This window comes from Chaetodon auriga, chromosome 10 (assembly GCF_051107435.1).
Source record: "Chaetodon auriga isolate fChaAug3 chromosome 10, fChaAug3.hap1, whole genome shotgun sequence".
NCBI classification, from domain to species: Eukaryota; Metazoa; Chordata; class Actinopteri; order Chaetodontiformes; family Chaetodontidae; genus Chaetodon; species Chaetodon auriga.
Window position 1 is genome coordinate 7,702,924 of NC_135083.1, and position 21,758 is coordinate 7,724,681.

The window sequence follows — 21,758 nt, forward strand, 5'->3', positions numbered from 1 at the left end:
GTGGAAGAAGTACTCAGATCATTTACTTAAGTGAAAATAACAAGACCACCATAGAAAAATGCTTAAATATAAGTCCAAGTCCTGCATTTAAAAATGTATTTAAGTAGTATTATTGACAAAATGTACTTTGTGTATAAAAGTATTCAGAAAACAGATTGGTCCCTCTCATAAGTTCATACTATTGTATACAGTATATTTGATTACAGTGTATTTAAATTAAAGTAGCAATACAACAAAAATATGCATTACAAGTAAAAGTTCAGCATTCAGAGGGTACAGAAGTATTTCAAGCATGATGCACTGAAACTTGTAAGCTGCTTTTTAATGGTGAAGCACATTTTTACCACTTTATGTACTGTTAGTTTAATCTGTGGTGCAGAGTCATATTTTATACACTGAACAAGTTATCTTTGTAAAATCTCTAGTAACTGCAGCTGTCAAATAAATGTGGGGTAAAAGTACAGTATTTCCCTCAAATGGAGTTGAAGCATAAAGTAGAACATAATTGAAATACTCAAGTAAGGTAAAAGTACCTCAAATCTGCACTAATGTACAGCACTCGAGTGGATGCACTATACTTTCCACCACAGGAAGTAAATCATAAGATACAAGTACTTCAATAAAGTAAAAATACCTTAAAACTGAACAACTCTGTCCATCAGTAGGTGTAAACAGTGATGACTGAATGTCTTCCCAGGCTGTGTGTGTGTGTTTGTCCACGCGGTCATCACGTGATTCAGAGGTTTTTACACCGCAAAGCAGTAAAGCAGTAAAAATACACAGTTCAAACGGAGACTTTTGTCCGACTTCCCTTGAGCCTACTGACCTCCAGTCGGTGAATGACTGACCATGGGCGGGCCCGTGTCTGCCCTCGGCCGGGCCAATAAAACCCGAGCGCAGCCTGCAGTTTGCTTCGTGCGTTTCCGTTACGTAACCATCCTGCGGGTGCACAGCGGCAGCAAGTGTGGGTTCTCCTCCTCTCATCGGTTCACCTCCTCACGATGGCAGCTCCGAAGAAAGTCTGCATCATTGGCTCTGGAAATTGGCAAGTTGATGTGTTGATATATCGAGCTGTAAAGTGACGGGGTGTCCATCGTGGCTAACTTTGGAGCACGCTGCCATCTTTGTGTGTTGCAGGTTGCTTGTTCAAGCCGGGGCACCGTTGCTAGCCAACTTAGCATCACTGGGCAAACAGCCAGCTAATGTTAACCAGCTGCATTTTTCTGTAACGTTAAGTTTGATTTCCGGGCTTTATACTATTAGATACTGATACACAACGTTGCGTTAGCTGGAACACGAGTCTCTCTTTTTTAATCTCGATTAGAGTCACACTGCATGAATGTGGCTGAGTGCTCTGAAAGCTGGCCACATGTCAGTCACGATTAATGGGATTTTGTGGTCAGGCAGCCACACTGTGTCAGCAGCATGTTAGCTTAGCTCACTCTTCTTAGCACCTCTACAGCAGAAATATTTTATGTTAAATGTATTTTACAGCCAATCATCTAAATCATCCATCTACACTAGGCATGGCTTCACATTCGTGTCTACAGAATCTCAGGTTTTCTCTGGGTGAAAACCAAACGCCGAACTCCATTCAGTAATCGGATATTTTAAAGTTACCTCTTTGACTTCAAAATCTCAAAGTGTAAAAACATAATTTCACGTCACGAATGCATCTTTAGAGTCTTCTAGTAAATTCGGCATATAGCTGTGGTTTATTGACCAAACGCACCCCTTTTATTTATTAAAACCTCTGTAATTACACACTGTTAATGAAGAAACCTAATGTAAAGTTCAACAAGATCACTGATGCTTTATGCACTCTTTTTATGCGGGGTTGATGTCTGTTCGGAGATATCAGAAGAATGCCTCAAAATCACGTTTAACCCTTATGTAACATGGCTGATAAAAGAAGGTAAAATCATTCTGTTTCTCAATGGAGTTTGGCGCAGTGTTGTGTCGAGAGTAGACAACCCCATAATTCATCTTATCTTGTGTGCAGCCTGCCAGGTCATCCTGTTCAGGTAACAGCAGCTGATCATCAAAGTGCAAAACCTTCAAAGTGAGCCAGTAGAAAACATGTGAGGTAGTCATGATAAGTAATGATGAGGTCATCACGCCAGCGATCAGGCGATAGTAATAACTCTGAAATGATTAACATCAGGACTTAAAAGGCAAAATCACTGGATGATGCGTCATTTCAAACATCTTAGCTGAAGTGGATCTGGTCTGGACCCACTGACTGTTTCTTGTCATGTTACTTTCAGCTCACACTGATTTTAAATGCAGTGTGAATTGTAACATGATCTCTCATCTAACTTCAATACTAACCTGTAACTGTTAACAACACAGGGGTTCTGCCATCTCCAAGATAGTGGGCGCCAATGCTGCTTGCAATTCCAAATTTGACAACACCGTAAAAATGTGGGTGTTTGAGGAGATGGTGAACGGGCGCAAACTGACTGACATAATCAACACTGAACATGAAAATGTGAAGTACCTTCCGGGGCACAAACTACCAGCGAATGTGGTAAGAAACTGTTGGTTTCTCACCATTTAACAGTGATGAAATGCTTCTGCCTGTTGCCCTGCAGTCTGTTTAGTGCATGGATGTACTGTAGTCCCAAAATGTTGAGTATTTTGTGGCACTTTCTGCATAATGTGTACTGTACAGACACATTTTGCTTTGTATCTGCTTTTGTTCCTGTTGCCTTAAAGAGCTTCCTCCATCACAGCCTCCATAACAGATGTTTAATTAGGAATTTAACCGCTGTAATACCATTTTCTGATTGTGTTATTAAAGCAGGTTGTTGCCAGCTCAAATGTACATCAGACTTTTTAATGTATGTCTTTCAACACCACCCTTCCTTCCTCAGCTGGCTGTTCCGGACCTGGTGGAGGCGTCCAGCGATGCTGACATTTTGGTGTTCGTGATCCCGCACCAGTTTGTTGGGAAAGTGTGTGACACCATTAAGGGCAAGATAAAGAACGATGCAGTGGGGATATCCCTCATCAAGGTTCGACTTTGCTGTTTGTTTGTCATCGTCTGTGAATTTTGGTGTGGTGCTAATTCATGTTGGGTGACAGATTCGTTTGGTTACAGCAGCCGTGCGCCTGGTGTGGCGTGGCCTAATGTAATTACACTGCTCAGGTGCGTGTTTCTGTTCCTCCAGGGTGTCGACGAAGGGCCCGATGGACTTAAACTCATCTCTGACGTGATCCAGGAGAAGCTCGGTATCACCATGAGCGTGCTGATGGGAGCCAACATCGCCAATGAGGTCGCTGATGAGAAGTTTTGTGAGACCACCATCGGTTAGTCTGATCAGTGTTGAATGTTTTTTTTTTTCATTTCCTGCCTGGACTTATTGCTCAGAATAGCACTGTTTTGTTGTCATTTGCTCGGTTAGGACACAGTTGCACTTTGATCAAGATTTAAAGTTGCGATAAGTGCGTTAAGCAGCAAGTCTGTTTGTTGCAGTTTGTGCTCTCAAGTTTTCTGCTTCGTCAGTATGGAGGTGAAAGTTCAGCCTGCTTTGCAGTTGCTGTGTAAATGACACGGTGTGCTGGTTCAGTCTGACATTTCCCTGACGTGCACAGCATGCTTCATGAGATTTACTATTCGTGTTGGAACACCGGCCTGTTTTGACATGATTAATATTTGTTGGATGAGAGCCGGCAAAGCTAACTCATTTGAGGCCGTGAGGAATTACAGCCGTACTCTCAAAGTCTCAAAGACTCTTGATTAAAAATCTCCTAGTTTTAAATGGTGGTGACCGCCACAACAGGTCATCTGGTAGAGATGCTAAAAAGAAAACCAGATAATTTTTTTTTTCTGCTTCCAGGATGTAAGAACAAAACCCACGGGGCCCTCCTGAAGGAACTCATGCAGACTAATAACTTCCGAGTTACTGTAGTAGAAGAATACGATGTGGTGGAAATCTGTGGAGCCCTGAAGGTGAGTTTTTGATATAAGACGCAGCTGCATGCAGGAAAGGGGAGTTCTTGCTTGCTATGTCTTAGATTTGAACTTGCTAACGTTACTATTGTGCAAAATGGGAATTAGCTGAGCCCCTTTCAGCAAGTGTCCGTTCAGCAGCCGTGACAGCTGCAAAACTCTGCAGCTCTGTCTTTGTACACTGGGCGAAAAGTCAGATCTAATGCGCGGAGTTACATTCCTCCATCGCTGTCCTGTCAAATCTGTCCAACATAATACGTCTCTGTAAAGGTAAAACTACTTGATTGTATACACAGGAGTACACTGGCAGTAAAAGACTGCTGACAAATCACAGAAAGTGACATGTAGTTTGGTCTCTAAGCAGCTACACTGACTGAATAAATCTGCCTCTGGGAAACGCGCCCGACTCCAAATGTTCAATAAAATATAAAGCAGTGCACTTACAGTGTTTAAAGGCACAATATTTATTTCACTGTCCTGCAGTGCTGAGAGGTGTCAAGTTTGCATCTGCCTCAATAGTCAACGTGCTGCCATTTAGCACAGTCTTTCCATTTGATGTTTATCTATTCATAGGCTTTAGATAAAAGGTGGCGTAATTCTGCACAGACGCTTCATGAACGTGGCTTAATGTTTGCAGTTGGTGAATGACTGGTGAGACGGACAGTGTTGGAGGTTTTGTCTCCATGTGATTCAGTTAAGTTTGTCCAGTTTACTAATCTACACAACTACAGCTTCAGATATTTGTGAAAGTGTGGGTGGTGGTTTGCTGAGTTTCACCTCAGTCAAACTCTCTAAACTGCTTGGAGAGATGCACTATGATTACTTCTCCAAATCTAATTGGAAATTAGATTCGTAAATTGATTCATTAGACAGTGTTTGAATGCTGTTCTATCCGTCCTCTTACCTCCTCCTCCTCCTCGTCCGTCCTTCAGAACATCGTTGCGGTCGGTGCAGGCTTCTGTGACGGTCTGGGCTTCGGGGACAACACCAAGGCTGCGGTGATCAGGTTGGGCCTGATGGAGATGATCGCCTTCGCCCGCATTTTCTGCACTGCTGGGCCCGTGTCCTCAGCAACCTTCCTGGAGAGCTGCGGCGTGGCCGACCTCATCACAACCTGCTACGGCGGCCGCAACCGCAAAGTGGCTGAAGCTTTTGTGAAGACGGGGAAGGTGAGAGCTTAGACTTTCAAATGCTTCTCCTTTTTCTTTTGAGAGAAGGAAATATATCCAGCGTATTTGGATTTTAAGAAGCAGGTCTGATTGAGCAGACAAAGCCCATGATTGCTTGAAAAATGCGACACAGTGGACTAAACGTCTGTAGGTCCATGAAGTAAGAGCTAAGAAGGAAGACAAATACGAAGACATTACTATCTTTAAAAATCTTCCCGATAGCTTTCTGATCTTTAACATTCAACCACAGGCTCTAATATGTTGTATTATAAACCTTAGACTGAAAATAACTAATTTATTTATAAATCAACTTTCAAAAATGTTGCTGCAAAGTAAAAGTTACATAAATGTTTATCATGTTGTCCCACTCATTATTACCTAACCCAGTATAAAAAAACAAACAAACAAAGCAGCGCACATCTGAAGTCAACACAGATTTGTCTGTGTGTCAATCAATCAGTGTGTCGTTGCCAGCCGATGAGTCACAGGCTGTGAGGCTTCTGGCTCGTTCTGACAGAACCTGTCAGCATGCTGACGGTTCGCTGTCACGCCGAACAGAAAGTCCGTCTTTTCTGAAGCGCTCCAGGAGGCTTACTGCTTCCTACATTAAGTACCCGAAACTTCACAAGCAATGAAAACGTTGGTTCATGGAATCGGTCAATTAATTCAAAGTCGTCACTACACATATTAGAGTCTGGGCAGACACGGACATAAACCGCAGCTTGACTAGTTGGCGGAGGAATACAGCCGTTCCAGTTCTGTTTGTCATCACACGTCTGCATGTCCTGTTTGCTCTCTCGCTCAGTCCATCGAGGACCTGGAGAAAGAGATGCTGAATGGTCAGAAGCTGCAGGGACCAGCGACAGCAGCTGAGGTCTATCTCATCCTCAAGCACAAGAACCTAGTTGACAAGTAAGTTCAGCGGCAACACAGCACCCAGAACCACAGCCGTCTCTGAACGCTGCTTAGAGACGACATCAGTCATAAAGTCGTTGTTCTTGCACTCAACGGTACGTCCTCCTCCCTGCAGGTTCCCGCTGTTCAATGCAGTGTATCAGATCTGCTATCAGGACCATCCTGTCTCTGAGTTCATAAGCTGTTTGCAGAACCACCCAGAGCACATGTAACGACAGGAAACTGACCAAGTGCCTTCTAGAAATGAAGAACATTATCATTTTTCACCTGTTACTCATCAGAAATGGACTGCGGGGGGGTGACCAGTCGCTCACTCCACAGCCGTCATGCATCTCAGTGGCTCCAGCCGGCGTGTGGAGAGGTTGCATGACGTTGATGTGTTCACCTCTCGTTCGACCACTCTCTCTCTTTAACATTCAGTTATCTGACATATTTTAAGTGCTAACTGTTGAGGGTTTCCTTTCCCCGTGTGTCACATAGCTCTTTTTGCCTGAGATTTTTGTCTTTTTCTTTCTTTTTTTGTCGAGCCAGATGAAATCAGAATGCATGGTGTCACTTTCAGGACAGCAACCAGATTACAAACACTGACACAGAAATCCAGACCGATCGTGATTGGATATGAATTTTAGAAAACATCTGTTCATGACATTGACTTTTAGTTTGGCCCTTGGCTGCCGTTCAGTTACTAACGTATTTGTACAACGGTTATGTGGTACTACATCATGCATTCAGATTTTGGCAGGGCCAACCACTCAGGGCAAAGACCTATTGACAGCCTTCTGTAGGAGGAATTCTCATTATCTAGCATTTATGTTGCCGTCCAGTGAATGCCTGCCCATCACCACCAGTTGTTTAATTCTACAGTAGATGTAATACCTCACTTCGTTATGTCTTTGTATGCTCTGAAGTGTCTTACATAATTCACTGTTTCCTGTCTTGTACTGTATAACGACGCTCTGTCGAACGCACAGCAACTGTTTTTAACGTTAAAATGAAAGTGCCTTAGAACGCCCGGTTGCTAAGTCTTGCTTGATAATTGTTTTCTTTTTTTTTGTTTTTGTTGTTTGTCAAACCAAAGACTTCACGTCCGTCCACTAATGCCATTTGTTATTGTGACCCTGCCTGACCCTGTTTTCACTCAGTTATGACTAATGTGTTGGAAATTCTGTCATCATTTGTCTGTGAATAAATTAATTCAGTCATCAAATCACTGCTGGAATTATTTTTCACTCTCGCATTAGGAAGGCAATCATGTCTACTGTTTTAACTTCACAGTTAACGCCATTACTTCTAATCCAGCATTGTTCAAGTAAGAGTCAACCAAATCCCCAAATGTTCAGTTTGAAGGACGAGTTTGACGCTCTGGGAGCTGCACTTCAGTAAGAATATTCTCTGTCTGCACGCAAAATATGAAGCTAGAGCCAGCAGGCGATTAGCTTAGCATAGAGACTGGAAACAGGGAAATACCAAGCCTAGATCTGTCCAATTAAAAAGATCTGCTGACAAGCACCTCTGAAACTCACATTAAATGACAATTTGTGGTTTTACGGGACAGCAGAACAACAAAAGTCACTAAAGCTGGTCAAGAAATAGCTAAAGCACACAGCTCCCTGTGTAACCACACTTTACTTTTAATATCTGTTTCTTGAATAAATTAAATATGTTAATCGTGAGCTTGATAATTTTGGACAGTTTCCACCTGCTGCAGGTCTTTATGCTAAGCTAAGCTAACGTCCTCCTGGCTCTATTTCCATATTTAGCATAAATGCTTACCATCTAACTCTTGGCAAGAAAGCAAATAAGCATATTTCCCACATTACCAAGCCCTTCCTTTTAATATATTGTCTTAAAATGCTGACATTTGAAAGATACCAATGGCATCATCAAGATTAGTGCTACAAAGCATGAAACAGATTTAACAGAGAAGCAAAACTAGTTTATTACAGGTAGTGGAAACGTAGTTAGCTTTACATGTGAGTGCAGGTAACAGCAGCATACAGTACGCCATGACTAAGACATTCACTGTTGACCCGTGGTACACACTGCCGCTGTCTGGATATTTGGAAATATGGAATGAAAATCAGTAACTTCAATACACTCGAAAGAAAAATGTAAACAAAAGGCAATGAAGCGATGAAGAGAGCTCATTCTGCTTGTCCGTAAGGACACTTAAGACTATTCCAGTATGAATGCTCTGAGGAGAAACTGTCTGCGCTGCCCTTCGTCCACCAACAGTCTACTCATCTTAAAATGCCAAGACATCCTTGGTCCCAGGCAGAGGAGGCGAAAAGAGTACGCAAGTTGTAAAAACAAAATTTCACTACGTGTGATTAACAAATGCAGTCAAAGCAGAACAGTTTTACAATCACCAGGGTTATAAGAGTGACAGATGGCGAACAATCATTCCTGTTGCTCCTCATCTCCGCTGTGTTCAGTTACCATCTTTGGTACAGTACTTTACACTTGCATGACTCAGCTGTGTTTCGTTATTGCTCTGCTCTGTTCACGTTCCTCAGTTATTCCATTTACCATCCTGACAAATTAAGACCTAATTAATGAAGACAGGGACGTGGAGCTAGTTCATCAGACACTTCTTTTGATCACAAATAATTATATCCTGGTTCAACTTTTTTTGTTCCCTCTCCACCTGACCTGGTCCCACCGATCAAAACAGAAAGCTGCTGTGAGCGTATTAATTCTACATAAAAGCTACCACCAAAACTGGTTTAAAGCCCACGATGACAGCAGGAATTCACAATCCTCTATTGAATGCCTGATGAACTAGCTCCAACAAATAACTGCTATACCTGAGAAATACTCTATTTTTTTTTTAAATATCACCTTTGCTGCTACTACAATGGATCCACATAGTGGAAACACCTCCTTCCTTAAAGACACTGTGTTGGAACGTAATACGGCTCACTTACCCTGCTGCACCCTTTCTACTATCCTACCTCTACTCCTCCCTCATCTCATCACAAATCACAGTCTGTGAGGGTTGACCCATTTGTAAGTGCCTTCGTAGCGAAATCCAACTCTCTTTGCAAGTTCGTCCGCTTCTGGTGGGCCACGGCTGCAGAGAAGAGAGAAACAGTCACAATCAGCACTGGGTCAACAGTCCTCTACCGACTAAGGGCAAAGTGAACAACATTTCATACCTTCCATATTTGTAAGGAATAGGTTTGGGCTTCTCTCGGTCTATCTGGTGAAGAATAGGTGTGAAGATCCTCCATGCTTCCCTTAGTTCATCACTGCAGGGACATAATATACAGATGTAGTGCCAGGTCAAACCTTGAATGTTTCCTTCATGCTTAGGCAGAGAAAAGATGCACAATGTCTCCATCTAGTGTGGAGAACTGTTAGCTCGCATAAAGCTCTTGCAGCATGCCAATCCAACACACAGGCTTAGTTTACAGCTGGTAACATGAGACAACAGCAGTGGAAAACAAAGACAGACCTGCGTACAAAGTGCATCTGACTCCCGCAGAAGACGTCCAGGATGAGACGTTCGTAAGCGTCTGGAAGCTTCACATCCTGGAAATAAGACACAGCTTTTACATCACTGCCTTATTCCCTGGAAAAATACAGTTAAGAAATTGAAGATGTCATGTAGACGGCTTTGTTATCCTTTTTTGTCCTGTTATTTAAAAAACTATTTCAGGTGATCCTGTGTCAATGCAGTTTGCAGATAGTAGATGAAGCAGATAGTGATGAAGTGCGATATGAACCTGCCTTGTATCGGCTCTTGTAGGTGAGGTCCAGCTCAGTTTCCTCAGGGCTGAAGTAAACGCCGGGTTTCTTGCTCATCATCTTGGCGTAGACGGCCTCGTTGGGCTGCACACGCACCACTAGCTCATTCCTGCGACACTGTTTTCCAAAAATGTCCCCCGGGACATCCGTGAACTGCAGCCGCACCTCGGCTTTCCTCTCATTCAGAGCTTTTCCACAGCGGAGGATGAAAGGAACACCTGAGGAGCAGCGATGCGAACGCCAAGGCGTTATGAAAGAGCACGAGAAATGTGAGATCAGTAGGATTTGTTTTGTAAAGGTCGCGGTCTGTTTACCATCCCAGCGCTCGTTGTGCACGTAGAGCACAGCGGTGGTGAAGGTGGCCTGAGTCGATCCTTTAGGAACTGTGGGATCGTCAAGATAACCCAGTTTGGCGTCCCCCTCACCCTCTGGATCCCCCACATACTGACCCAGCACCACATCTGACATGGACACCGGAGTGATGCACTTCAGCACCTTCACCTACGAGAGGGAACACAAGAGAACAGATACTCCCCGTTTCCTCACTCAGAAGCATAAACCATAACAGATCAGTCCATATTTATGGCGTTGGAGAGGTGAGGAGAGTGTGGGGTCCCTGGGGGGCAATTTCATACCTTTTCATCCCTCACATCATCAGAGCTGGTGGATGCTGGTTTCTCCATGGCAACCAGGCAGAGCATCTGGAGCAAGTGGTTCTGCATGACATCGCTGATCATGACAAAGGGAGCAGGTGGTCACACAAAAGAGAGACAGAATGTGGTGGCAGTGAGCATCATCCAAAAACTGGTTGAGTCCGTCCATCCATAGATAATAACTCACAGTGAGCTGATGCTGATTATTACCAGACTGAAAAGGTAATTCTTCACTTTAAGCCCATTTTTAAGCAGTAAAACACTAACTAAATAGTTTCTAACTCACTATAATGTAGTTGGGCACAGATATAAGGATGTTAACTGTTTCTTCATGTATAGTATTTATCAACAATCATAACGTCTATGATGGCACTGTCCATTATTACAGCTGTGTGTCACTATATTATCTTTTGTTATCTGTACAAATACCATCTTCTAGTTCCGGGTGCCCACAGGAGGAGTTGTAGTTTTTGACAAATACGTTAATAAACTCTTGCATCGAGTGTTGCCAATGAAGGTACTGATTACAATATACAGTAACAGCAAAAGCAGTGTTTCAGTATACAAGCTGCTGTTCTGTTCGACTGCATTAAACTTTAATATTTCAGTGCAGAGACAAACTTTGGGGATTTGTTTGCTTCCCCTTACCGGATGATGCCAAAATCATCAAAGTAGCCTCCTCGTCCCTGAGTGCCAAACGGTTCTTTAAAGGTGAGAACAACACAGGCCACGCTGTCCCTGTTCCAGATCGGCCCGAAGATTCGGTTCCCAAACCTGCAACGAACACCACGTTAATCATTCTCTGCTCCGCGACACACATGGTGCCAACAGACAGCCGTTCATGACAACATGCACAAACACTCGCCGACACATTCACCGACACATTCCTCTGTTTTCTTCTTGGTTAAAGACCAATTTTTGTTTTTCTAAACCACAAACCAGCTGAAACTGAACTGTTGCATGATTCAAATTAAATCAACAGCAGATCTTTCTCTGAGGGGTAAAATTTGACTTTGCTCACACAAATAATTACAAATCACAGAGAGAAACAATTTTAAGAACATTTGCTGGTAGACGACTCTCTTCAAAGAATGAACGTGTTATTTTCCATGTATTTCTTCCATATGTCTCATGCTAATCTTCCTACTAGTCATTTTTGATTTCCTAACTACTACATTCCTCTTCCACAATCTGATATATCTGAAGAAGTGTGTTTTTGTATACACTATACTGGATGTCCTTAGTATATGAGCTCTTAGTGGCTGTATCTCCTCTACTGTTTATGGTTATCGTCAGTCAGGCCCTCTGAGACTTTGGTCAGATGTTCTCCAGCAAACTTTATCCCAGTTTACAGCATTTGACAACATCTTATTTCACAATCTTTACACAAGTTATCAAATAATAAATAAATAAATGGAAGATAAAAATAAAGCAGTCGTATCTGAAGTTAGTTTCCTCACCTGAGCACCATGAGGTTCTGCACCATTTCCTTGCCCAGGTAGTGGTCGATGCGGTAGATCTGTTCTTCAGTGAAGAGGGAGGACAGGTGAGTGGACAGCTCCTCAGAGCTCTGAAGGTCATGTCCGAACGGCTTCTCGACAATCACCCTGTTCCAGCCTCTACTCCAGTCAGAGACAGACAGTCAGACAGAACTACAGCAGAGGCAAAACAAGCACACAGTGTGACACAGCAGTTAATAAGTGTGTGCACTGACTTTGTGCTCATACAGCTGTGCTTGATGTTCTTGGTAACATCGTGGTAGACGGTGGGTGGCAGCGCCAGGTAGAAGAGACGGTTTGCCTCGGATCCACCGGGCAGAGACAGGATGTGTGTGTGGAGTTTGGAGAAGGAACTCTCGTCTGCATATTTCCCACTGATGTACGTGTTCCTGCCGAAGAAGGCTGACAGACGCTCTACTTCTGTATCCGCCACCTGAGTCAGAGGATGGGAACATTTATGCACACATGGATTAATAAGGTTTTTTAAAAATGTGCATATATGAAGTGAAGAAAAGGGATGAAAACAGGTATGAGAGGTGGGAAAAAGGTGAGGGTGGGGGCAAGAAGATTGAAATGTCAAATGACACAACATGTGACACTGCAGATCCACTTGTCTGATTGTAAATTAATAAAATAAGTGATAAGATATATGGAAAAAGACAAGGGGAAGACAACTTTGTCCTTAGGTTTAATTTGGATCAGAAAAGGTGCACACTGGACACGTGACACATGGGAATATTTGATTTTTAATGATGTGCATTTGTGTACCCATCGGCTGCAAATCCCTCTATCTCCTCCAGAGAAAATAAATGAATTCTATTAAAAAACTGGATCCCAAAAAGTCCCGTTTTACCTTCAGGTATGGCAGGCAGGAAGTCCGAATAGCGTCAACTGTCAACTCCGAGCGAGCAAAGCCCACAAAATACGTCTGTTCAGGGAGGAGGCCGTCTCTGAACAACCACCTGGAGGAGCAAACAGAAACATATGTTCATTACTCCAAGCTTCAGAATCTCCAAATCCAGATTAGGAGAGTGTCTTTCCTCAGACTTTCACTGGGGTCAGAAGTTCACTCACCATAGAGTCGGGTAGATTTTCTTCTTGGCCAGATCTCCCTAGAGGTGCAAACACACAATCAGAAATCTGATTTCACTTAAAAAATAGAAAGTCACGCACACCATCATTAAGAGTCGATGCTGTGCTATTTTCCATGACAAAAAAGTCGCAAGATGCTGCAGCAAATCAGGTCACACCGTCTGACAATAGGTAAGTAGGCTGCTTTGGCTACTGCGCAACTTTAGTAATCCACTGAAAACATGTGCCAACCATCAACAGACAATCAGGAGACAAAAGACCGTCCTGGTGCTTAGTGAAGTCATGCTTAAGACCCTGTTGCTCAGTGGCTTAACTCTACGAGCTAACGTAATAGCATCAACCACTGGTCATGTTTCATATGTTTCACAAGACTGTCGATCCTGAAGACCTGAGGGTCAAAACGCCATCCTAATAAAAGAGAGATGCATATGGAGCATGGAGTGTGCAACGTGTTTTTTCTTCTCTCAGGTCTGCTTCCAGTGATCAACAACAAGACTACACCAGGCCTTCTACTGATACTGACAGGAGGGGCTCAGATATCAGGGATGACCCGAGGCAAACGTCAGAACAGAATGTTAGTAGGCAACTTAATTAAAAGTAATTCCCACAACAGCATACTGTTGGCCTACATCACAATCTGATATCTCCCTTTAGGAGACTCTGCTCCTCAGCTGGGAATTCCTCAACTTTTAACCCTGCTACTTTGGTTAAGATTGCATGTTTAAAATAATAACTGTAGACCAGAGGAACTGAACATTAACGTGTAATTCGCCATTTGCAAATGTGGTAATATTTAATGTCATGCTTAGGTTGAGAAGCTGGTCATTGATTTGAGCTGATCTGATATGCACAATGTCCTCCAACACTAGCAAAGGACAAACTTGTTGAACTCAGTTGAACTTTTCTTATCGGCATGAAGCTGAGCAGCAATGACTGAAGCAGCCGCGAGTAAACGTTTATAAATGTGGTATGACTGTGCAAATTCAGCTGGTGATTAACACAATAAAAGGGCCACATCTAAGAAGTAGTACACCCATTTAAATCAGCTGCAACAACACCCACACATCCACAAAACAGGCCCAATCAGAGTGAGAGTGCACACAGCCGAGCCACACCTGACCTGTCTGTGTCTCACGTTGAAAGAAAAACGCTGACAGTCAGTGACACTGCAAAAAACAGCGACACTCCTCTTCTTCGAGCAAACACTGCAAGAGAAGGGACTGGGCCAATGAACGGTGCTGCACTGTAACCTGACTAGATGTTCAAAAAACTAAACCAACACCATATTTTTTCACAAGTGAAGGCAACTTCTCTTAAAGGGTTTAAAAAATGAAAAATAGCTTTGCAGGAAATATTGTTTATGCAGTGAAAGCAAAGCTGTTACTGAGAGTGAAAATGGGTCTCAGGTTTTAGTTTACACGCTCTCATAGACACAACCATGCTTCTGTAAAGTTGTGTTTTCATTTATAATAGTGTTTGCATATTTTATTTAAACTATAAAAACAACTGAAGAGGAAGGAGCCTGTAGACTGAATGGAGAAGAAGAAGGAAAAGAGAGAAAAGAATTCCTGTAACAAAGATATGAGGAAACAGGTCTAAAAACCTTGAAATGGCTTTAGTTCCTGAACTCGACAACTGAACAGTATGAGGAAATCGTAAACGTGAGAAGGGGACATCTCTTGTTACATTATTAGGATGAACTTGACATAAAACTTTAGCAGTTTCACAAAATGTGATTTTGATGAGGCATGTGCATCAAATGGCAACATTTTCACCAACTACTGAAACTATCCTGTACTGTCTGATGCTGGGTCACACTCTTAGCTTGGTTTACTTTGCTGGTTCACTTATTTTTAACAGAACTGCACAATTTAAATAAAAATATGTTGAATTTTCCACTTTATTTCATTAAGCAAAGCTGTCATACAACCATTTGTGTTCATACAATAACAAACAGTGATGTTTTTGATGGGTGTGTTTTCATTCATTAAATGAACACAAAAATGCTTTTGCAAGTTTAAGTCTATGAAGCAAAGAAAGAACGTTTTTGATACCCAGTCAGAAAATACACATATCATACACTACTGAAATGATAAGCAAAGAGGAACCTTGAGGTTTTCACTGTCTCAATTTCAGGATTTTGAAAGCTCGGATGACTGAGTGGAGTTTGTTTGCATAAGTTAAGTGAAATGAGTTTCAACATTTCCTTAATGACATCATGGGCTATCATTGCAGTATTTGCAAAGGTTACAACACACTTTCTTTGAATTTATGGCCAACAATCCTTTCCTAGGCGGCCTACACTGTCAAAAATAATGACACAGAGAACAGTCAGATGCTCTTTGTGTGATCAGGATTGCTCCAGATCATTGGTGTGCATTTCATTATTAGTTCCACAGTTTTACACATTACTTATATTATCACTGACTACATTGTGACTCCCCTCCCCTCCCCTGCTCTCACCGATGCTCCCATGATGATGAAGATGTGAGCGTCAGACTGATGGAACTCCTCATCTTCATGCAGCTCCTTCCTCAGCTCCCCAAACACCTCAGAGCGAGAGAGGGGGATGTTGGCCATTTTTTCTATGAAGCAGACCAAAAGAAAATTCATTTACAAAATATTTAACAATGTTCTCATAAACGATAGACCAACTATCAAGGAGACAAATACTGAGTGTCCTCAACCGGACAGTAATTTACTAGTGTATAACAGGGTTTATATTATTACCTTTATTTAAACAGGTAAGGTCATTGAGAGCAAGCTCTCTTTTGCAAAGTCACCCTGTCTGTAAAATGCAACAATAACAACAAAAGGATAACAATCTGCTGGAAGGTTTTAGGTCCTTAACCACAAATCCTGTTTAACATTTCTGCTGACGTCTGTCGAATGCATGGTGAACAATTTTAGTGTTTTGAATGCATTTTTCCTCCTATTCCAGGCAGCATTTGAGTTCCACTCATTTCTGTGTGTTGTAGATGGTCTGTACTGATATTCGTCGCTGTTTAAGATTATATAATCTGAGCAAGTTTCAAGTGTACGGGCCAACATTTTTATTTGAAATAGAAATAAACTGACAGAAATTTTATCAACAATTTTCGAGCAAAATGTCCAACATTAACCGGTCTTAGCAATGAAAATGTGAGGATTTGCAGCTTTTCTTTGATTAATTACACTGTAAATTGAATATCTTTGGAGATTTGGAGTGTTAGATGGACAAACAAGATAAACCTTCTCAGAATCTTTTTACCATTTTCTGACATTTTAAAGACTAAATGCCCAAAAACACACTGCTACTATTTTTTAAGCCGATTAAAAAATATAGCTGACTGACTGACCTATAGCTGCACTGACTACTCAATTAATCAAAAAGATGATATATTAAAAATTAAACCTGGAAAATTTTTGAGACGCAATGTATTTCTTTTTCTAGTAATTTATTACGAAAAATACCCAAATTACCTGGTTCCAACTTCACACCTGACGGTTTCCTTAATCCTCTATGATTGTACACTAAATATTTTGAGAAAAAACAAGACATTGGAATACATGAATAAAACTGGGATGAACATTTTTCACCATTGTCTCACATTTTATAGACCAAGTGAGTAAGCGAGAAGATGATCTGCAGATTAATCACCAATAACAACAGTCAAATTTATGCCTAAAACAGTAGGAAATTAAAGATTACATACTTCAAAAACACAGCATTAATGCCTGAATGTAAAGTACATGTGATTCTACTAATGGGCTAAAACAAGGAAAATCACTGGCACTTAGTCCTTTACTTCCTCCATAATCCAACATCCAAAGATAAGGAGTTGTATATTTAAGAAAAAATGTAAACTTTTATGTTTTTTGAAGATAACAATGAGCCAAACAGGAAGTACTTCTGCTTTCAGGAATTTCACCACTGACTTCTTTATTTTTGCTCTTGACTAAATCTGCAGGCTGCACGGATCATGAAAACTCTGCAGAGCTCTTTGACAAGACATGAAATATAACACATGCTCACGCCATCCTAGACACATCACAACACTCAGGCACACTCGCACGTGGATTTCTGTCAGATGGTAATTAGCTCCTAAAAATAGCCTGACACACACACAACAAACTATAATGATATTAGTCAAATCCTCCGCCAAATCCCGTATAAAGAGGGCTAAACCTTACTGCAGAACACGGCGATGAAGCTGGATACGTTCGGCTAACATATCAAGAGAACACGGGCTGACATGTTGATGCTTGTTGAGGCACATTTATTAGCTAACTGTTTCTAACATCCGGGGTGAAAGAGCTCACAATTTACTGCTATTAAACAGAGCTACTAAGCTTTTTCTTGTTGACTGTATGCCGGACTAATACTAAAACCTAGCCCTCAGCTTGACACGCTGTTATGACAACATGAAGCAGGAACTCCAAACTGCCGCTTACCGCTAGCACGCAGCACCTAGCTTACAACTAGCTACACGCAAAGAAAACCCGATAACGCCGAAGTTACAGAAGTAAAAACTATCGCTACTCACAAGTCTGTTAACGAGACGATAACCCAGCAGTCAAACCCTGACCAAACCCGACGACAGGACACTGACTTTGTACACACGGAGGCTACAGACAAGCCTAGTGGTGCGTATCTGTCGGTCCTGCCTACTTCCTTGTTGAAGTGACACAGAGAATTTGCAGGATTTTTATTGGTTTGAGAGAAACTCACCAGCGCTCGCTCGAGTTCCCATCACTGTCGAATATTGTGACGTCACCACCGCCGCAGGTGGGCGTGGTTCAACTGTACCACACCCCCAATACCCCCTCGCCCCGCCTCCGTCCCATACGGGCGCGCGTGCACACGCACGCACGCACAGCCATACTCAAAACTCGACAGGTGGAATGCAGCTAATTTGCAATGTGCATGAGTAGGAGGAAACAAAGTTAAGAAAACAGAGGAAATAAAGAAAATGCTTCCTCTTTTTGTCTTTTCTTTAAACACAATCTCTCACTTACTGGCTATGTTTCCTGCTACGAGAAACTTTTTTACAATAGTTTTGAAGGATAAGTTCACTTTTTTTGTGTGTGCGCAGCGGAAGTACATTTACTCAAGTACAGTAGGCCTACTTAGGTACAAGTCTGAGGCAGTCAACTTAAAAGGCGAATTTACTTACCTATCCTTCCACTCCACGACAAGAGGCAAACGCTGTACTTTTAACTTTTAATATCTTTACTTACTAGTTACTTTACAGATTAATGCATTTAAATCTCATGTAAGAACACTAGACGTTGATCATCCTGAATGATTTTATAAGAACGAGTTGAGCATGTGAGAATATTATTATAAGGCTGCTCATTTGAACAGTCAAACAGCTCAGGACATAGTGACGCAGGGAGACAGGACTCTGGATTTGCAGATGATCATAATCACATTTCCTCCTGATACTGTCAACATTTGCCTGATGATGAGCTCCTCGGTACATTTGTCTGAAAGCAACAACAGTGTGAACTGCATAATGTCCTCTGTGGTGTTTAAGAAGGTTACATTTAGATTAAGAAACTGTAAAACAAACAGGTAGAGTGACAAGAATGAGGAAATGGGAATCTCTCTGTGAGGCTTGCAGTGTTGAAACATCAGTTGCTGCAGAATTTGAATGCATGTACCTGTGTGAAGATCACCTGTTACCGATGAACCTGTTTATATGTGAGTGACCAGACAGGTGACTGAAGCTGTTAACCCCTTGTAAAGCGTATATGTAAAGAAAACATCTTAGCCTGAAAGACATTTCCAAATTCTCGCCTGCCTCGAACTCCCCCTGGTCATCATAAGTATGTTTTGATAAGCAGAACAGGCCACCTGCTAAAGTAGGATTTCTACAAAATCAGACTAAGTCAGTCACCATCAATGACCACAACTAACTGAAGTTAAATGAACAGATTGGGAAATACTCTTATTTGCTTTCTTGTCTGGAGTTAGATGATAAAATCAACACCACTCTCACATCATTCTTCATCTTCTTCTCCTCTTCTGGGATCCAAACATGAGCCTCCAGCCAAAATTAGCGCATTAATAATAATGCAGTTTAGGGACTGGACTTCAGGTTATATTGGTCAATAACGCCAATTTCGGAGTTCACCACAGCAGGAGGCCGCTCCACCACTGATGAACAGTATGTGCATGAATGGAAAGTATTTTAGATTTGTTTTAGGATTCACTATGAACAGAAAACTTTCTGTGAGTTCATTTGGATCCATCTTGACATGCAGCACTGAAGAAACTCACCATCTCCAGCTGGCATCATCCACCAGTAAGATCTCTGCGATCGGGCCTGCAGGAGCGGTGTGCCCTCTGCAGAGTGGACCTCATCATCAGACACTATGATCACACTGGTGAGAGGCCAGTATAACACCAACACTTCTGTTCCAAGCAGCTCTCAGGATAAAACTGAAGGTTAATAGGTGATTTATAGAATAAATCATGAACAATCAGTACACTGTGTGCCATGTGTCTTTGCTCAGATCAGGCTGCAAGGAGATGTGATCACTGGCAAACTGGTTGAACTGGTTTTTACTAAACATCTATTTTCCTCAGGAGACATTCGGTGTCACACAAAGTCACAAAGTAGACGTTTTTTATGCTTTGATCGTTATGGAAAGCACAAAAAAGTCTTTATAAAGCAAGCAATCTCATTTTTAGACTGATACTGTTCCAGCACCTCACATTCAGCTTTCGTTGTTCTACCAATATATATCTTTTTTTTTTCTTTTTTTTTTTTTTTTGTGTGGGGGGGGTATCTATCTAATTGGAATTTTAGTTGCCGCCATGGCTGATGGGGACTTGTTGCCGTGGTTACGTGTAAACATCTAGTTGTGATTGATTGACTGGTTGTTGTCTTTCTGTGTCCCGGTTTTTTGTCGGGTCGAGGGAAACTCTGCCACACTATGTCCTTCTTCGGTTTGACACACCTGGGCTATCAAAACCCAATAGGCGATCGAATGCTACTGAAACCGGGAGAAGCGTCTCGTCCTCAGGGTAAGAGCGGCTGCTCTGTGGTTTAACGTTAGCTCGTTAGCTAGCGTCAGTCATTGAGGGTCTGATGGCTTCCCGAATACATTTAAGTTTCTGTGTAGCTGCAGCGACAGAGAAAATAGAGCCTTTAGCTAGTTGATAGCTAACAAGAATACTTTTTTAAATCTTAAAAAGTCTTCAGGCTTTAAGAAATAGTAAGCTACATGTAGCACTAACGTCAATGAGTAAACATGATAGTACAGAGCAGAGGTGGAAGAGGTCTTCATCCTGAGGAATTACTGATATTTTCACATTTGGGGTTGTGGTGCTTAAAACTCATTAAATACTAAGGCTTCGTGTTCAAATGCATGTCTTTTAGGGCTTTTGATACTGTATAAAACATGCTATATTTTGGCATTTTTATGAAATCTCATGCAGTACTCTCATGGTAAAATAAAAGTACACAAGTTTACTTTCAACATGAGTCTTTTGTAACTGCCACAGGTTTATCAATATAGCAAAGATAATGATCAGTCTAAATTACGGTAATGTATCTCTTTACAGATGGTGGGAGTAACATCAGAGTAGAGCTGCCTCCTGCTCTTCAGAAACAGCAGGGACCCCCCACATGTACGGACGCTGACCACCAGCCTCTTCCCTACAGCACTGACATACACAATGGGAGCCATGCGCAATACAAAGAGATGGTCAAACAGCATCAAACACCCAGATGTGAGTAGATATTGAAAAAATGTTGGATCCAAATCATAGTTGTATTCCAGCTGATGAGCAAAGTGCATTCAACAGAGCTGTGACAAGGAACTAAAGAGAGTTTGCTCAAAGTCTCTGTCTCCTCTCCTCTCCAGGCCCGAACCAGCTCTACAAAATGCCTGTAACGGACAACCAGCAGTATGGATGGTTGGTGTCCAAGAGTCCTGAACCATGGACCCAGGTCAAACATTTTCCCCGAAAGAACAGTGAGATGACAAAGTAGGTAACATGTCCAAATCTAATTTTGGACTTTTAAAACCAAACATATAATCTAGATCTCTGTGAGTGTAATCCACTTGTTGCTTTCACAGGTTTGTTAAAGAAATGTCATTGACCTACCGGGAGTTCAGCCTGTTCTGACAGCGCTCTCCATTTCCATGGTTTTTTTCTTCTCCACTTACTATAAACCACAAAATGAACTGTTTCCACTATCAAATCTTCATCCCTCATTTTGTTGACTCTTTCATGCATGATTTTTTTTTTTCTTGCAAGTCAAGTATTATGGTTGGTCATTTTTTACACAAACTATGAGTAGATGCCTCCCCAGAAAAGTACTTCTTAAACTTTTTAGATGGCCACTTTTATAAAGGAAGTCTTGAGGTGTCAATATGAAAAAAAAAGAAAAATTGAGGCTGCTTATTGGAAGAACACAATAAGGCAGTGAGAATGTACTGACCTCTAGAGGAAATGAATGTAACTACTGCTGAATTTCTGGTGACGATGGTCTATGTGAGAGAGGTTGAAAGCAGAGGTTAAACTGCTGCCAGAGGTGACTTTGGTTAATGGACTATGTGATGTTCCTTACCTGATGCAGAGCAGGTCCATGGAGGGTCTAAAATCAGCAAACATAACAGTGTTTTCAGATGGTTGCTCAATTTACAAGCAGCAGATGTCAAGAAATGTTGACAGTTGAGAAACAAAGGAAGTCAAGACACTCTCTGAACAGATTTGAACACTAGAAAT

The 21,758-nt window shown here is 41.8% G+C and overlaps 3 protein-coding genes across 11 annotated transcripts; 2 read left to right on the forward strand and 1 right to left on the reverse strand.

The window, feature by feature from the left end:
- The first annotated feature begins 733 nt into the window (after nucleotides 1-733).
- Nucleotides 734-7,244, forward strand: LOC143326600 (glycerol-3-phosphate dehydrogenase [NAD(+)], cytoplasmic). Its single transcript, XM_076740291.1, has 8 exons — nucleotides 734-1,045; nucleotides 2,353-2,530; nucleotides 2,877-3,017; nucleotides 3,174-3,312; nucleotides 3,843-3,955; nucleotides 4,888-5,124; nucleotides 5,930-6,036; nucleotides 6,155-7,244. Exons 1-8 carry the CDS (start codon nucleotides 1,002-1,004, stop codon nucleotides 6,249-6,251), a joined length of 1,056 nt encoding a protein of 351 aa, XP_076596406.1. The 5' UTR covers nucleotides 734-1,001; the 3' UTR covers nucleotides 6,252-7,244.
- Nucleotides 7,245-7,855: 611 nt separating this feature from the next.
- LOC143326599 (glucose-6-phosphate 1-dehydrogenase) lies at nucleotides 7,856-17,771 on the reverse strand. 9 transcript variants are annotated; one of them, XR_013077694.1, is made up of 16 exons: nucleotides 17,560-17,701; nucleotides 16,496-16,546; nucleotides 15,497-15,618; nucleotides 13,016-13,053; nucleotides 12,795-12,903; nucleotides 12,157-12,374; nucleotides 11,903-12,061; nucleotides 11,091-11,216; nucleotides 10,425-10,518; nucleotides 10,104-10,290; nucleotides 9,772-10,007; nucleotides 9,497-9,573; nucleotides 9,198-9,290; nucleotides 8,839-9,112; nucleotides 8,375-8,614; nucleotides 7,856-8,275 (listed from the first exon to the last, which is right to left on the reverse strand). XR_013077694.1 is itself a non-coding variant. In XM_076740289.1 (14 exons), exons 3-14 carry the CDS (start codon nucleotides 15,611-15,613, stop codon nucleotides 9,022-9,024), a joined length of 1,545 nt encoding a protein of 514 aa, XP_076596404.1. In that variant the 5' UTR covers nucleotides 15,614-15,618; nucleotides 16,496-16,546; nucleotides 17,745-17,760; the 3' UTR covers nucleotides 7,856-9,021. The 9 variants fall into 9 exon arrangements, 4 of the variants coding, with proteins under 4 accessions (XP_076596404.1, XP_076596402.1, XP_076596401.1 ...); XR_013077690.1 differs by having other exon boundaries at nucleotides 7,856-8,614; XR_013077691.1 differs by having other exon boundaries at nucleotides 8,375-9,112.
- A 2,186-nt stretch (nucleotides 17,772-19,957) lies between these two features.
- On the forward strand, nucleotides 19,958-21,155 carry spmip11 (sperm microtubule inner protein 11). The gene is made up of 4 exons (XM_076740164.1): nucleotides 19,958-20,048; nucleotides 20,589-20,756; nucleotides 20,891-21,014; nucleotides 21,107-21,155. The coding sequence occupies exons 1-4, from the start codon at nucleotides 19,958-19,960 to the stop codon at nucleotides 21,153-21,155; spliced, it is 432 nt and encodes a 143-aa protein (XP_076596279.1).
- Nucleotides 21,156-21,758: the final 603 nt, after the last annotated feature.